At 53.6% G+C, this 16904-nt stretch overlaps 6 protein-coding genes across 6 annotated transcripts; 4 read left to right on the top strand and 2 right to left on the bottom strand.

Annotated features, from left to right (window-relative positions):
• Window positions 1-379: 379 nt before the first annotated feature.
• G647_03587 (uncharacterized protein) lies at window positions 380-1012 on the top strand (the record flags this gene model as incomplete). The annotated part of the gene is made up of 2 exons (XM_008727932.1): window positions 380-439; window positions 485-1012. The coding sequence occupies 2 exons, from the start codon at window positions 380-382 to the stop codon at window positions 1010-1012; spliced, it is 588 nt and encodes a 195-aa protein (XP_008726154.1).
• Window positions 1013-1872: 860 nt separating this feature from the next.
• On the top strand, window positions 1873-3735 carry G647_03586 (uncharacterized protein; the record flags this gene model as incomplete). Its single annotated transcript, XM_008727931.1, has 1 exon — window positions 1873-3735. The coding sequence occupies one exon, from the start codon at window positions 1873-1875 to the stop codon at window positions 3733-3735; it is 1863 nt and encodes a 620-aa protein (XP_008726153.1).
• A 2395-nt stretch (window positions 3736-6130) lies between these two features.
• Window positions 6131-7668, bottom strand: G647_03585 (uncharacterized protein; the record flags this gene model as incomplete). The annotated part of the gene is made up of 3 exons (XM_008727930.1): window positions 6131-7193; window positions 7285-7384; window positions 7422-7668. 3 exons carry the CDS (start codon window positions 7666-7668, stop codon window positions 6131-6133), a joined length of 1410 nt encoding a protein of 469 aa, XP_008726152.1.
• A 3851-nt stretch (window positions 7669-11519) lies between these two features.
• Window positions 11520-11624, top strand: G647_03584 (uncharacterized protein; the record flags this gene model as incomplete). Its single annotated transcript, XM_008727929.1, has 1 exon — window positions 11520-11624. One exon carries the CDS (start codon window positions 11520-11522, stop codon window positions 11622-11624), a length of 105 nt encoding a protein of 34 aa, XP_008726151.1.
• A 741-nt stretch (window positions 11625-12365) lies between these two features.
• Window positions 12366-13092, bottom strand: G647_03583 (nucleoside diphosphate kinase; the record flags this gene model as incomplete). The annotated part of the gene is made up of 6 exons (XM_008727928.1): window positions 12366-12562; window positions 12615-12680; window positions 12732-12835; window positions 12890-12933; window positions 12986-13016; window positions 13076-13092. 6 exons carry the CDS (start codon window positions 13090-13092, stop codon window positions 12366-12368), a joined length of 459 nt encoding a protein of 152 aa, XP_008726150.1.
• Window positions 13093-13585: 493 nt separating this feature from the next.
• G647_03582 (uncharacterized protein) lies at window positions 13586-16453 on the top strand (the record flags this gene model as incomplete). Its single annotated transcript, XM_008727927.1, has 1 exon — window positions 13586-16453. One exon carries the CDS (start codon window positions 13586-13588, stop codon window positions 16451-16453), a length of 2868 nt encoding a protein of 955 aa, XP_008726149.1.
• Between the last annotated feature and the right edge of the window lie 451 nt (window positions 16454-16904).

Genomic DNA, 16904 nt, shown 5'->3' with positions numbered 1-16904 from the left:
ATGGGTGGTCACGTGGTAAGTGTCAGTGAAGGCCGCTTACGTAACCTGGAATTGGAGAAGTCGTGGTTGGTGGCGGCCGACGCAGGCACCGCAGCTTCGGAACGACATCACTCAATCTGGCTCTGGTTGCAAGCATTCTGCCTACTGAATACTGCCATCGACATCCAGAGACGCTGTCAATCAGGCTTTGTGACTTTACTGTCGCGGGTTCTCATCTTCTACCATCTCAAGGACTGATCATACGTGGCCTGACCCCGCGATCGACGCGCCCATCTGAGTGTCTCCCCGCGGTACGGAGTACAGCTCCTTCGACGAGCAACGGCTAGCCAGTCTCGAGACTGTTACTATACTCCCCCATCATAACAGAATCACCACCACGATGCCGTGCCCGATAAGCATCACCAAGTTTGTGGGGACGATTTCCCTTGGTCTCCTGACCGTAAGTGGCAATCCTCGATCGAGAACATAGGCTGATGCATGACAGGGCACATCCTACACTCTTCAATCTATTGTCCTTCCCTCCCTCGCACTCCTACCCTCGGCGTCGCTTGCGTCTCGCACCCTGAGCACAATTCAAACCCAGTCAACCAGACAGATACTCACTTTGGCGTCAATCTCCTCCTTATCTCTGATTACCGCCTTTACACTAGCGTCTCCGCGCGGCCGCCATCCGTACCTTCTGTGGACCGCACTGGTGAGCTTTATCGGCGGGCAGGGAGTGGAGTACTGGTTCAATGGCCTCTCCCGCTTCCCGTCGTGGCGCCTGGGAAGCCGGTCGGATAGCCGAGGAAAGAACAGGCGCGTAGCAGCAGTGAGAGGGCCTAGTCCTTCAGCTAGTGACGACAGCGGATTTATTGAGGTCGAGTCTGATAGCAGCGACGAACACCAGGTCAACGGCGAGAAGGTCGAGCTGGAGATGACAAGAGAACGCAAAGTGCAGAAGGTGCGCAGTTGGATCGCCGGTATCGGCTTTGTGATGGGTGTAGTGGGCATCTGGGGCGACGGTGCTTGAGTTCCGGTGGTATGGGGGCTGGAGGAAAGAGACTTTGGCGTAGATATGTGGAGGTTTCATTGATGCGCGGAGTCAGACTGCGACACGAGAGCGACCAGTTCAAGGTGCGGACAACTTTACGAAAAGTGCGCATTATCACTATACTCCATCTACAAAAGGCATCAGCACGAGGAAAAGGAATTGATGCAATGACGCAGGACGGTAACGCCAGAATTGGAGTAATGTATCAATCTTCAGCTCTCACTTATACAACACTATATCTTACTCGACTCGACCGAGCTCCTCTCGACAACTCTATTAGAGCAACACTGCCATCGAGAAGAGAATCCCACTCAACCCGGGTGTACTGGCGGTTTCTGGTTCACACGTTGCTCGGGGTCGAACTGTCAGCTCCTCTGCCGAAAGACTGGGTGCAGCCTACTTAGTCCTCTAGGTAGTTTGTAGCATTGAATGTAGAATCATGAAACCTCCAGAGCACACTGTAGCCGCTTTAGGAATATGAGAACTTCTGCGCCCGAATATCATGTTCGTCGCTGCTGTGTTGGGGCATGCGATGACGAGACACAAATTGCGGGGTTGAATATTCAAACTCCTCGACGACGACGACGACAACCTCGAGCCGTGCTCTATCCGTTGTTGTCCAAGACTCTCCATCATCGGCAGAGGTCTCTTGCAAGGATAGCGATAGCACGAGATCTAGAGATGTCAAAATCACGCACCTTCTGTCCATGCTAAGATGAGTCCACGATGACAATAGTCGGTCCCAGTCCGCATCGCCATTCATGAGATATGCCAGCCAGCATCGAGCAAAGACGCACGGCGGCGCCCTATCGCTTCACCTGACTTGGGAATCCGCCACCATGGCTGCTCCTCCCGTCAAGAAGGCGTGCGACGCCTGCCACAGGAGGAAGGTGAAGTGCAGCGGCGACCAACCATGCAACAACTGTGCACAAACCAATCTTCAGTGTACCTACCTCGCTATTCCCCAGAAGAAAGGTCCCAAAGGATCTCGTGGTAAAGTGATCAGCGGGATCCGAAGCACTCAGCAAGACACCAACCCTCCCACCGCTTCGGCGTCTGCTGTGCCTTCGTTTGAGAAAGAGCCTTCGTTCGACTTCAGCAGCCCGCCCAAGTCGCCTCCCAATGCGCAAAATGTCTCGCTCCTGAGCAGGCAGACAATCGAAAATTGCATCGACTTCTACTTCAGCAACATGTCGACTACGGCGTGGATTCTTCACTGCGGAGCACTTAAGCATGCCATCGCTTCCCGCCTCATGACCGACCCCGAGCTATACTGTCTCACGGGTTCGATATGTGCATTTGTCATGGTTCAGCCAGGAATGAATCTGGCCGTGGCCCCCGGAAGCTACTATGAGGGTGAGCCTCCTGAAAATCGATATGGCTATGCCAATATGATCCTGAATGACATTATACGCACCCGGAAGTCTATCAACTACGTCGAGGCTCCCACGTTGGTCTCGGTCCAAACAGCCTTCTTCTTGTTCAGCTGCTACTTCACGCTGGAGGAGCAGAACGTATGCTGGTTTTATTTACGGGAGGCTGCCACTTTGGCTCATTTGATGGGCCTGCACGAAGAGTCGTCATACCTACTCAGTGATCCGGTCGACAGCAGGTACAGAAGGCGTATGTATTGGCTCCTCCTTGTGACCGAGCGAGCATATGCCATGGAACGACACCGCCCGCTTACGCTTCACCCAACAATCGAACTGCCAACCACGCATGACCAACAGGAGGAAGATATGATATCGGGCTTTTCATATCTGATCAGCCTTTTCAGTTGTATTGACGATGAATTCATGGCGCTTTGGAACAAAGTCAAAACCGATTGCTCTGCTACCTGGCTGTCCCGGCTCCAGCAACAGCTGAAGGATGCGTTACCCAGTGAGCTCAAAACGACGGAGAGCCAGATCGCCGATGTTCGGGTTACGATGAACTGGCTCCGCATTATGGTATGGCAGCTTTCCATCACGAATGGATATCTGTCCTCGTCCTCGAACGACTCCTCCATGACATTCAAATATCCCATCGAAGTGGCGAGGGACCTAGTTCGAGAGCTCCAAGATCTATCACTCGATGCAATGGAAGTCCACGGCGTCGGATTGATCGAGAAGCTTTTCGACATTGCCTGCACGCTGACCGATGTCATCGCCTGTGTGCCCTTCGACGTGTCGACGAATGAGACACCATTCGACACACTCAACAAGTTACTCAATCTAATCTCACGACTACGCGGCGGCGCATCCCGCTACCTTCCACTACTCCTCACCAAAGTCTCAGAAACACTACCAAGCATAGCTCAACCCGTCCCAGTTGACCTTGACCCATCGCAGCTGAGCATAACGCAAGGATATGCCGGTGCGACTGATAATCTCCCTACCCCAGCACCGGCACAATACTCTTCTCTGGGGAGTTTCGGCCCGGAAGGCTTCACCTTTGGCAGCCAGTATGCTCTCAACCAAAACCAAGAACAGGCACCACAGCACGACAGGAGTCCAGCCGGGCTTATGTTCGACGGGTACAGCCCGAGCGTCGTCGGCACTGAGGCTACAAGCAACCTCACCCCGAGGACGTTGGGGACACCTCCTGCTGGATACTTTGGGTTTCTCGGGCAGATAAATCCACCGCAATCTCTGTATCCAATTCGCCGGAGTGTACCTGTCGGGACAGAACCGAGTACTCAACACGACGGATATGCTGGCTGAAGTTCAGGGAGGTATGGACCTGCCACTATCAGAGAGCCTGTCTTCAGACACACAAGACCGCTAACCCGGAATATTATTGTTGCACCAAAGAAACGGGTCACAAAACCCAAAATTGGCCGGAAAAGTTGGGAAGAGTCGTCGACCGCACCACTTCCTGAGATCAGGAATATCTATCCATCTGTGCCGGTCTTTGATCAAAGGTCATTGTTCTGTGTAGACACTCTGCTCATCCGAAAAGAGAGGTCGTCGAGTTGTAATAGCGACGAAGATATCTTGGCTGATTGGTCACTTTACGCAATCGAAAACTGCCACAGCTTACAACAGTCCGGATTTACCTTTATAAACAGACCGAATCAACATATTGCCGACCGGATGAAGGTCGTCGGACCCTTTCCTCCCGCGCCCTTGGATTCTGACCCCTTGTACGGAGTATTTGGATAGACCAGGTCCGCTGACAAAAGTACCATGTCTACCACGCCATGACGTCGCGGCCCCATGCACATCCTCCATGGCACTTCTCAGAAAGGCCATAAGCTCCGACTATCGAGGACCTACGCGTGCATTGGCATGGATGGGATATGTTCGTTTCCATCAGACCCTCTTGCCGCACTAAGGCAAGACTAGCCATGAGGCGTACTCCGTAAGCACCGCGGAGATCCCGATCCGCAGTGCCAGGCAAATCAGCCCCGTGAGTAGTCGACCGGAGACTCTCCCGACAACATGCATTCATCTTGCTCATCAAACACGGCATGCACAATGCACGTCTCCACACGACAAGTCATCCCGGCTATAGATCTTGGGCCGTGGCGGAGAATTTTCCAAGAAGGGAAGGCAGTCGAAGCTGCTTGCGGAGCGTGGTAAAATACGAGGAAAGCCAGCACTCATGTCTGGGCTGGAGTATTCCTAGTACCTACGACATGGTACCGGTCTTGCGGTGCATACGCTCTGCGGTGCCATCTTCGCTTGGGGAAAGCCAACGACTCGAATGTACTTACGCCTGTATCTGGCATCCCAACATCGAACAAGCAGTCCCAAGTCTACCTCCTCGTCCCTGGATCGCTGGCTAACGCCACAAAGTCCGGTTCAACTACTTGCGGTAGCGCAGCCCAGAAGGACGGCGCCGGGCCAGAGGCCGCTACGCACGAATTCGGCAACTGGTTGAGACTGATGATTGACTGACGATTGACTGACCGGTGACTGCCTTCTCGACCCGCCTCGAGATTCTACGCTACATTACGCACTATAACAGTTCTTATGATTACGGAATCAGAGATGCCAACTAAGCAAGTGACGGGTAACAGAGGATATGACCGGGATAGTAATTATTACGAGCCAGCCAGCCAGCGTGCCAGCCAGAGAACCCAGCATCACATCTGGTTCCACTCCATTTCGTTTCGTCTATAGCCACATCCGCGTCTCACGATCTTCGCTCGTATCCGCTCCGCTCCGCGAAGAGAGAAGCAAACGACGGACGCCCTCACGCCACAGGCCCGCCCACACGCTCGAAAATTCCAAATCCTGCCGTTGTTGTGTCGTCAATCGTTGATTGGTCGAACTGGGGCACGGAGGGGCGATTTACCCCCGGGGCCGCCCTGCCGGCTGGGCTCCATCGTGTGCGATTATGGATGAATGAGTCTGAGTGCAAATCTGACAGGAGGATGGATGCAATGCAGGCTTGCGAACAGCAAGGGGGCAACTACTTAGCCCGAGATTCATTGTGCGCGGATCCTGTACCTTGTACCCAGTATCCTACTATTCCGAGTCAGTGCATCTGCATCTACATCAGATTCGGATTCGGACTGAACGGAGTGGTGTGGTCTGAGTGGAGTGCAGAACAAGGAAAGGCAGTATGTAAGCGATGGTAATACGTACTCGTGCTGAGGTCTCGCTCGAATAAAGTTGAACCGCGTTTTTATGTCCCCACGTCCCGCGTCTGCGGCGACGGTGTAACCGGGGGGAAGGTTCAAAGCGAAGACGGATCTCCGCCCAGAGCCTGTTGAAGGAGGGACTCGAAGTAGCCTTCGTCAATGACGGCGCCGAATCTATACAGAAAGCCGGGGAAAACAAATTAATCAAACAGATCCCTCACAAATTGATTTTGACGGGGGTAAATGTGTGTTGGTTGGTCTAGCGTCTGCTTTTTTCATGCTGCCCGGCCCGCCCAGCCCAACAAGGATGCATTCCATCCCACCATTCATTCGGTCATTCATTCCACAAACACCGTGGACAGCAAGACCGAAACCAAACCAAATAAATAACCCTACGTCCATCTGGCCCACCAGACACGGGCAGAGAGGAGAGGAGAAGGGCATAGCATAGATTGTTGGGTGGCGCAGGTTAGGATCACGGAAAAGCCAAAAAGGGTACAGGTATATAGGGATCAGGATCATATAGCTCACCCGTAACACGTCACTTCGGGCAGGAGCGTCTGCTTCAGAGTTTCCAGCCCGTCCCTGGTCAAGCCGTCAAAGTTGGGATGTTGTCGGATCCGCTGCCACGCTTCGACCGGCGTGATCTCCCCTTCCAGAGACAGTCTGTCCGAAAAGTCGAGCAGTTTCTCCAGTTCGATTGCGGGGACGGACCAGCGTGTGCCCGAGGGGAGACCGGAGCTCGTCTGTGCCGGTGGCGGTGCCTGTGCGGTGAGTCTCGTCGCTGCTGGACTGGGTTGTTGTTGTTGTTGTTGTTGTTGCTGTCGTCGTGTTGTGGTGCGGCCCGTGGCTTGAGGCGCAGGACTGTGCCACATGATGGGACTCATGAGCATCATGCCGTGGCCGGAACCGTCGTCGGCGTTGGCGTGTTCGGTGTGATGTTCTAGGCAGACGTGCTCGAGGGCGAGCACAAAGTCGACTCCCACCTGCGTGGCGCCGAGTCCTTGCGGATGGGGCATTGTGGTGGAAATCGGCGGAGCGGGCGGAGCAGAGCTGGCGGTTTGGGAATAGATGGACGGCGCGTGCAGCGAGGTCGGTGCTTCGCTGATGGTCAGGCCCGAGAAGAGATCGCTCGAGGATGTGGTCGAGCCGGCGGACTGAAGAGGGTTGTTGGTGTATGAGAGGTCGGCGGACGACGATAATATATTATTATTGACTTGCTGCTGCTGCTGCAGTGGCGAAGACGAGCCCCCCAGGAAGTACGATTCAGGAGGCGGCATCTGGGCACGAATGGTCTGATGGTTGGGGAATCCAAGTAATTCAATCGTCGCCTGCGGGCTCTGGAAATTCGGATCCGATGCCAGATCCTGGGGGAGCGGGATTTTGTGATACTTGATCAATTCTTTGAGTCGGCGGATGGTCATGCGGTAGGCGAGGAGTTCGGCCTCGTGCGCGGAATCACGGGCTCGCAGTTTTGCTACTTCGGCTTCCAGTGTCTTGACGTACGTCGCTTTGCGGTCGCGGTGGGTTCTGTTGGTTGACGTGATCAAGTAGTTAGCCCAGGCTGCATTTGTGTTCAATGAAGGGCGTCTGTATGCAAATCCTGGCTTGGTCTCTGAGACCAACGTAGGCTCCTTTTCGGCCCCCTGCGGACGGATAGAAATAGAATGTCCTTTCTTACCTCTGCGCCCGCCTGACCTGCTCCCGGCGTCTGGCTTTGGCATCATTGTCGACATCCCCTCCTCCTTCAGACGATTGCGTGGTTTCAGTTGCGCGGGGATCTGTGAATAGTGTGGTTGTCGTCAGCTATAGACGCACAAGTCGTCCGGCCATCGGGATGCTCGGTTGCCGGGAGACAAATGCCCGTTGGGTGAAGATTGGTTGACGGTGGGAAAAGAATCAAAGAATCGGAAATGAGGGAATCTAACTCGTGCTGCATTGGGAAGGAAGGTTCTGCATCGATCCGACGGTCTCGACTCTCGTGGATCTTGAACGGGATGGAATGGTACTCACTCGGCGATCGTCTTAGTTTCGACAGCCAGTTTGGCGACGGCTTGTTCGACATGATGCGGGAATCAATGATCAAAGATCGGTGAGGGGTAATTGATTCAATGCCGACCAGCACTGGCCTGGGCGAGTCGTGGTGCTCTGCTTAGCGTTACAGCAGTCTGCCCGCCGCACCAACAGCGAATAGCTACTAGGTCACAGAGGCCTCAGTCGACGAAGCAAAGGGTCCCCCAGGCTTCCCACTCCCTGTGAGATTCCACAACAACTTCTGAGGACACCCGCCAGAGATGTGAGGGCCGGGGATGCCTTCGCGGCGCAAAGACGTGAACGCGATGGGTCGCTCGCTGGTGGCAGAAAGGCTCTGTACCTGAGAGTTAGCCTGAAGAAAGATTATGGCATCAAACACGGGCTCGCCTTCCCATAGGCTGGACTTACAGCAATCAATCATTCGTTCGATGAACCTGGGGCCTCGACAAGCTCGTTTTGTGCTCGAGCTGTCGTTGGGATCGTGAAACAGGGAGACAGAGATTCTTGAACGACTTCAAGTTGACGTTGAGTTCGACCTCTTTATAAAAGCATATGGACCATTAGCTAGCCAGTCCAGCTCCGTCAGGCAATCTTCGACCACTTCCATCTCATACAAAACGGACGGCCTTAGAATGGTAACACGCGATTGGCCACCGCACCATATGCGCGCGAACTGAACTGGTATGGTTCGAGAGGCCGAGTCAGTGGCAGGGTGCGTATTCGCACACAGTAAGCACCAATCCAGATCACACCAGCCCTATAGGACCTGGTGGGATCAGGCTTGCCATCTGTGCTGCTTTTACGAGGTGACCTTTGTCGGCCATTTTGCGCCGAACCAGGGTTGCCAATGACAATGACAAGACCTGGGATTGGCACCGACGCACCGCATCTCCGTGGACCGGCTTGTATCTTGTTAAGCAATCCGAACAAAGTCTCCTATTGGCGCGGCTACAGCTACAGGAGCACTGTCGCTAATGGAGCCCCCGCTACCAAGTCTAACTTGGGGATATCAGGGAGTTGTAGCCACTCCTCTGCCACTATGCATATGGGACGCTGGGCTGTTTGATATCCATAAGCTGGCGAGGCTGTCGATGGACCCGGGACATGTCCAGCCGGTTGCTCATTGTCGGCAGCCAGGACTGAGAGCCAAGTTAAAGGGGAGGCGTGTGGAAAGACACACAAGCAACATGGTCGGCGACAGGGAGGCAAGCCAGCAGCGCATAGGCCACAACCAGACAGACATATGCGGACACACATTTCAGCCACTTCACTCAGCCGGTGCAAGATGCCACTCAGACAATTCAAGATGGCGCTCAGACGATTCAAGATGCATGCGTGGCCAAGTTATCCCAGCCTGGCAATGCCCCTGCCTAAGCTGCCATTCCCCCGTTCCTTCGCGATCAACTAGTTGCCTGATGCAAAGACTGATGCTGACTCTGCAACACACTCTGCCGTCATGCGCAGTACACCTGAACCTCTAGAGTTGCCGATCGTGTTTGCCGGAGCTGGTCGAATGCCTGTGACCTGCTGCGAAGCGCTCTTACCGCCTCCAACCCTGACATGGAGCGAGCTGACCCGAGATAAGCGGCCTGTAAGGTGAAGACATGTGTATGGAGAATCTTGTAGGAGCAGAGCACATTCATGGCCAGCGAACTCGGTCGGAAAGGTGAACTGTGGGCCAACAGTGGATCGATTGTGGTCAACCGTCGCAGTCGGCGAGCTCGGCGAGGCTAAGCGAAAAGCCATCTTGGGTCATGATCAGGCTTCGCAGGATCGGGAGACATAGCTCCACATTCGATTGGCACATTTGTGTAAAACGCGGTGATTAAGGCGATCGACTGGTCTTATCTAGTTAGGCGAAATTGTCGAGCAGCTGCTGATGTGCGTGTCTCAGTGCTGAGGCTGGCCCGCAAGGAAATGCCAACTCGTGTCCCCTGTTTCTTCCCACAGACGGGGTGGGTCATCTTCTACCGTCCACCGCGGAAACGGACACTCGCCTCTGCCCTGGATGAAACCTTCCACCCTGGATCGCGTTCCGGCCCGTGCGTACGGACCTTCGTACGAGGTGGAAGCCGAACACCCGGTGAAGTCGCTTTCTGTGTGAGAGTGCCATTGACCGCAATCCTCATCAACGTACCAAGTGCCGAGTAGCTCAACTAGGCGGAATTGCCTGCTGCGAAGGTACTCGAGCAAGTCTATAATTGATCCCGTCTCCAGACGACAATCCCTCAGCGCCAGCGACTTCAAGTTTCTTCCCTCGTCAAGTAGGGCTCTCAGATCTCCCCACCTACATCTGAAATGGTGCAGAGCAAGTGACCTCAGATGAGGCAACCAGAGCCTCGGGAAGCGATCCAAATTTGTCCTGTCGAACAAGTCAAAGGAATATTCGGATTGTTGTCCGACCGGGAATGCCAGGCTTAGGTGCTCAAGATTGGAAGGATAGTTCAACAGCATCCTCAGTCTTCTTGCAGCAAGATTTCTACCACCGTAATACACCTCTCCATTCCCACCACGAGCAAGCCAGTCACTGTGCGGAAAAGCGCTCACGCTCATCTCCAGTTTCCTGAGTCCTTGGAATGTCTCTTCTAAGACTTGCAAGCCATGATCAACCGTGAGCAACTGATGAGGCATGTCGATGGCTGTAAGATCCGCCACCTCACAGTTAGAGAGGTTGGCAGCGTCGAGAAAGTTAACAAAGTGATCCAAGCAATGCTGTCGTCGGTTCGAAACCCTTCGACGTGGATCTGGGTCGTAGGGCTTGTCACTCGCGAACTTGTCAGGATCGAAGCCCTCGAGCTCTTCTAGCTGGATCTGAGGTTCGGCCATGATCATCTTCAGCCGCAAGTCTGGACTGGACTCTTTGAGCGAGCCCAGAATACGCATGAGCTTGTTCCTGACATCCTGTTCAGCCATAGCTGCCGCCTGCTGATCGAGATGCCACCGATACAAGTCATATTTGCGAGGTAGGTCCGCGGTGAACCTGGCTTGCAGTTGTTCGTGGAACTGTGTGTACTCGTCTCTGGACGCACCTCTGGCAGCAACCCTGCGCTCCCAAGCGGTCGTCTTGTCCTGATAGACTTGAGTCTGCCAGTATCGGTAGTCGGCGTACTCCAGCTGGACGCCGGACGTCAGTGAGACGCAACGGAGTCGTGATGCTATCGACGGCTTCGCGGCTAGCAGCTTGAGCAAGTGCAATCTATGATGATTCGGGACAAGGCGAAACTCGAAGTTGTGAAAGAGATGCTCCTCCCCGATCTGAGCGTATGCTTTACAGGTAAGGCGGAAAGAGCAAAGCGATGGTGGCTCCAGAAACAGACAGAGATGTCCGACCAGCTCAACAGGGAGTTTGTCCATGGTGCTCAGCTTTATTCGGACCGCGCTGAAGAATACAAAGTGCGCCGGGATGTGCTCAACCTCTAAGCCGTAATGACACTCGGCGCGCTCATGCTGGTGCGGCTGAAGTCACGAAGATATAGCATCTCAATCGCGTCAGCCTAATGCTGCCAGCATAGGAACAGGCGAGTGCAGTTGACATCGAGCTGTGTAGCCTAGTTGACACGTACGTGCTTGCGTCAACATATCAGGAGCAGATCAGATGCCTGCTGAATTGCGCAGGGAACTTCCAGCATTGCAAATCGGGGAGTAAGGAGTGTAGGTGAGTGTCTGTCCAGGGCTGTGGGAGCGTGGAGAGGTGAGATAAGAGCCGATGCAAAGTGTAAAAATGGTCCGCCGTATAGATTACGTGCAGGCATTCCGTTCCCACCCGCAGCATCACCCTGCGAAAGTGCGGGCCGGCATCCTTTGACGAGTCAATATACTGTCAAGTCCGAATTATGATGCGGCGCTCGCTTGTGAGAGCTGTCCGTCCTCCGAACACAGCTCATGGCGCAAGACGTTGGCGCTCAAATACCAAGATCGAACCTCCATATCAAGCACCCAAGCCAGAAGAGCAAACCGCGGCACGAAGTCGATTTGATCGCTTCGTAGATCGTACGCCTCGTTTTCTCCGACCAACAGTCACAGGCCTACGGCAGGCCCCGTTTTCACATGTGGCGGCGTTCTTTCTTCTCCATGAATTGACCGCTGTCATCCCGTTGTTCGGCCTCGCTGGAGCCTTCCACTACTGGCATTGGTTGCCGCCCTACTTTGCTGAAGGTGCCTGGATTGCGGCCGGTGTCGAGAAGTTTGGCCGCTACTTCCGCAAGAAAGGTTGGATAACGGAGAAGCAAGAGACTCTAGTAGAAAACGAGACAAGAGATGGGAATGCCGCACATATTGAGAACCAAAACACCGCCTCCAAGTGGTTTGATCGAGGAGAAGCCGCGACAAGATGGGTGGTGGAGTTAGCGACAGCATATGCTATTGTGAAGCTCTTTCTGCCGGTGCGCATCTTCGTTAGTGTCTGGGGCGCTCCATGGTTTGCACGAGTTGCTGTAATCCCAGCCAGAAATGCTACAAGAACGGTTGTTGCATGGACCAAGCGTCCCTCTCCAAAATAAGAGAACTTGGCCCAGCTCGTCGGTCATTTCAGCCATCAAGGAGTAGCTTGGTCCTGGCTTTTGGCTGATGGTAGCACGCATTTGGGCGTTGATCGCAGGTGTGCTGGTTTTTGTCATTGTCCTACGCTCGTAAGTCTATCTGTCCTGTCTTGGTCGTGTCCATGATGGTAGCTGATACTGCCAGAGATGCCACATCAAGATTCCCTAGCTCGTATTGGGTGTGATTGACTTATTTCTCATAGATCCAGTCGTGCTGAGCAGACTTCCAGCTTTGGATCTCCTCGGGGCTGAACCACAGAGCAATCTCCTTCTTGGCGCTTTCAACACCATCAGAGCCGTGGCAGACGTTGCGACCGACATCAATGGCATAGTCACCACGGATGGTACCAGGGGCGGATGCGAGAGGATTGGTGGCACCAAGAATGGCTAACAGTCAAGTTAGCGACGTTTGGACCAGTCAACAATGACGCCAACTTACCACGACCGGTCTTGGTGGCATCACGGCCTTCCCAGACCATAGCCACGATGGGACCGCTCAGCATGTCTGCAATGTCGTGTCAGCTCCAATCGAATTCGGGATGGGTGACTCCCGTACAGGTAACAAGACCCTTGAAGAAGGGCTTGTCTTTCAGGTCTTCGTAGTGCTTCTCAAGATGCTCCTTGCCGGGGGAAGTCATCTTGATGGCAACCAACTTGTATCTTCACCGCCTCTTAGTGTAAAGTCCTTTTCACTTGCGATTGAACCGGGCTTACCCTCTCTTTTCGAAGCGGCTGATGATGTCGCCCACAAGGCCTCGCTGCGCAGTATGGTAAGCTTGGGATGCACATTTCCGGTGTATCGAACCGTACCTGAACGCCATCTGGCTTAACAGCAATGAAGCTACGAAGAGTCCGTGAGTGACCTGTCTGAGGCAAAGGCAAATAGGACCTGGGACTTACGTTTGTTCGTTAGACATCTTGTCAGATTGTAGTGACTCAGCTCTCAGTGGACTCTCGAATATGTTGGTGTCTTTGGCTAAAGGAAGAAGACAAGTTGCAATCAAGGCGAAAGCGAACGCATAAAATATTTTGTTAAAGTGGGGGAGCATCATGGTGAATGAGTTTGGATGGGCACGATTGAGCTGGCTCCAATGCAGGGACCCGCTTAGTGAGAGGGAGCCCAGGGGAGCTAGCCATTCTCAGGCACATGTCTCTTGAAACTTGGGGTTAACAGGACATCTTTCACTAGCGGCTGAGGTCGATTTCACACTTGCTTCGCGACTCTGCCGCCATTGCGTAGGCAGGAATTTTTGGAAGCCGAGGACGTAAGGATGACTGGCTCATCGAGGCGGCCGTCGCCATGGCAGCTGTCCTTTGCTGTAGTCCTGGTGCTGCTATTCTTCGTTTCCCCAGCAGGTAAGCAGTGCGAGTGGAAGGAGATCGAGATTCAATTGCTGACCATCCGCAGTCATGGTCAAGCACCACGACTTCAAGCGATGCGACCAGTCGGGCTTCTGCAGGAGAAATAGAGCTTTGGCCGATACTATGCTTGCGAGAGGGAACTCCGACTCGTCTCCGTATCAGCTAGACGCCGCTTCGATCAAGTACAAAGATGGCCGCTTGGACGCTTCTATCATCAAATCCCTGAGTGGGGGTGATGCAGTCAAACTACCTTTGACCATCACCTTCCTCGACCGTGGCAACGTTCGAATCATCATCGACGAGGAAAAGAGGAAGAAAGGCGATATCGAGCTGCGACATGGCAGTGCTGCAAGAAAGGAGAGATACAACGAAGCGGGCGCTTGGGCATTGACTGGAGCTGGACTCCAGCCTGAGAAGGCGGCCTACATGCGGAGAAAGGGCGTCACAGAGGTAACATGGGGACCAGATGGTCGCTTCAAGGCAATGATTCGACATGCTCCCTTCGGCGTGGAATTCTGGTCAGGTGACGAGAAACAGGTTGTATTCAATGGACAAGGATTCCTTAACATCGAGCATTGGCGGTCCAAAGTTGACAAGCCACCGAGGGATGAGAACAGCACTGATCCCGAACCAACTGAGCCAGCGGAAGACGAGAGCACTTGGTGGGAGGAGAGCTTCGGTGGCAACACCGACTCCAAACCCAGGGGACCAGAGAGCGTGGCACTGGACATCAGCTTTCCAGGCTATGGTCATGTCTATGGACTTGCAGAGCATGCCGGGCCTCTGTCACTCAAGGAGACTCGTGGCGGCGAGGGCAATTATGACCAACCGTATCGGATGTTCAACAGCGACATTTTCGAGTACGAACTCGATAGCCCAATGACCCTGTATGGGTCAATCCCTTTTATGCAAGCACACAAGAAAGACTCCACTGTAGGCGTGTTCTGGTTGAATGCCGCCGAAACGTGGGTGGACATCACAAAGTCAAAGCACGATACCAACCCTCTCACTCTTGGCTTGACTGGTGGTATTGTCGACACTCATACACATTGGATGTCAGAGAGCGGCCTTCTCGACGTCTTTGTCATGCTGGGCTCGACTCCGAAAGATCTGTCCAAATCCTACAGCGAACTGACTGGTTACACGGCCATGCCGGCGTCCTTCGCCATCGCCTACCACCAATGCCGCTGGAACTATGTCAGCGACGAAGACGTCAAAGATGTGGACCGCAAATTCGATAAATTCAACATCCCCTACGACGTTATCTGGCTGGACATCGAATACACCAATGAGAAAGCATACTTTACCTGGGATCCTCTGAACTTTCCGGACCCGATATCCATGGAGAAACAACTTGACGAGACTGAACGAAAATTGGTGGTCATCATCGACCCACACATCAAAAACAAGGAAGGTTACCATGTTGTCGAAGAACTCAAGAGCAAGGACCTCGCCGTCAAAAACAAAGACAACAATATTTTCGAAGGGTGGTGCTGGCCAGGGTCATCATCCTGGATCGATTCCTTCAACCCGGCTGCCCGAAGCTGGTGGAAATCCCTCTTTTCATATGATCGTTTCAAAGGCACCCAGTCTAATGTCTGGCTGTGGAACGACATGAACGAACCATCTGTGTTCAACGGGCCTGAAATCTCGATGCCACGCGACAACATTCACCATGGAAACTGGGAGCATAGGGACGTGCATAATCTTTATGGCTTGGCCTTCCACAACGCAACGTACCACGCCCTCCTGGAGCGCAAAAAGGGCGAAACACCACGCCGACCGTTCGTGCTTACACGCTCATTCTACGCCGGCTCCCAACGCTCCGCGGCGATGTGGACAGGTGACAACCAAGCAAACTGGGAACATCTCGTGGCTTCGATTCCCATGATCCTGAATCAAGGCGTCAGCGGCTTCCCCTTTGCTGGCGCTGATATAGGCGGGTTCTTTGGCAACCCAAGCAAAGAACTCCAGACGAGGTGGTATCAAGCTGGTGCTTTTTACCCTTTCATGCGTGGCCATGCGCATATTGACACGAGGAGGCGCGAACCGTACATGTTGGGAGAACCGTATACGAGCATCATGACTCAAGCACTGCGACTCCGCTATTCGCTGCTTCCGGCGTGGTATACTGCATTCCATGAGGCTGCCACAGAGGGATATCCCATTGTTCGATCGCAGTATTTCGTCCATCCAGGCGACGAGAGAGGCTTTGCAATCGATGATCAGATGTATCTTGGCTCCTCAGGCCTGCTTGTCAAACCCGTCACACAAGAGGGTGGCGAGAGCGTCGATGTATACATCGCAGACGACGAGAATTATTACGACTACTTCGATTATACCGTCTACTCCGGGCGTGCGGGACGAACACATACTGTTTCGGCACCGCTCGACAAGATCCCACTGTTCATGCAGGGTGACCATATCGTCCCGAGGAAAGATCGCCCACGGAAGAGCTCCGGGCTGATGAAATGGGATCCCTACACTCTAGTCGTTGTTCTCGACAAAAAGGGAGAAAGGGCAGAAGGGACCCTCTACGTGGACGACGGCGAGACATTTGATTACCAGCTTGGAGCTTACATTCATCGCAACTTCTCATTCGAGAATGGTGAGTTAAAGAGTACGGATATTGGTAAGAAGGGAGCGAAGACCATTGCGTACCTCAAAACGATGAAGGACGTGAAGGTTGAGAAGATCATTGTCGTCAATGCTCCTGCTCCTTGGTCGTCAGTGGGTGAGGTCACCGTGACAGAAGACGGTGTCCGGGGAAGCAGACAAGTCGAGCTGATCTACCACGCCCCAACTGCCGGAAAGGCTGCGTGGGCGGTGGTAAGGAATCCCGCAACCCCTGTCGGTGTCGACTGGAGTATCTCGTTCCCCGGACCGTCGGAGTCGGCGGTCAAGACAGAATTATAGACGTTGAAATGTACAACAATGAAGGATAGACAATTTTCAAATCCACGAGCTGTTCCTCATGTGTTGCCAAGGTTTGTATTAAGTCTGTGACGATAGCAAGCGAGTGAGGGCGTTTACCATACATAAATCGTCAGGCTCACACAAAGTTAGAGTAGTTATGTGCGTCCTTTCGTACAGTGAGTACTCTGTACTTGCGGTAGAAGCGGAGTTCGCGGAAGCAGCAAGACCATCTCCGCCAATCATACAGAGCCCCTTTTCTGCGCGTATTCTGCTCCCTGAAATCATCCAATGTGATTTATTGGCTGACTGATCGACTGACTGACGTCGGGCGGAAATTCAGGATCTCTCGGATCCCTAGTACTTACTGTACGGACACAGCTGTGTACTCTGTACACTGTATTGTTTTATGCAATTTTCCCTTTTGCATGCCCGCCTGACAACGGGCCGCCGC

Source organism: Cladophialophora carrionii, assembly GCF_000365165.1.
Source record: "Cladophialophora carrionii CBS 160.54 unplaced genomic scaffold supercont1.3, whole genome shotgun sequence".
Classification (NCBI taxonomy): Eukaryota; Fungi; Ascomycota; class Eurotiomycetes; order Chaetothyriales; family Herpotrichiellaceae; genus Cladophialophora; species Cladophialophora carrionii.
The sequence above is the reverse complement of the archived record's forward strand: the minus strand, read 5'-3'. Positions and strand labels throughout refer to the sequence as shown.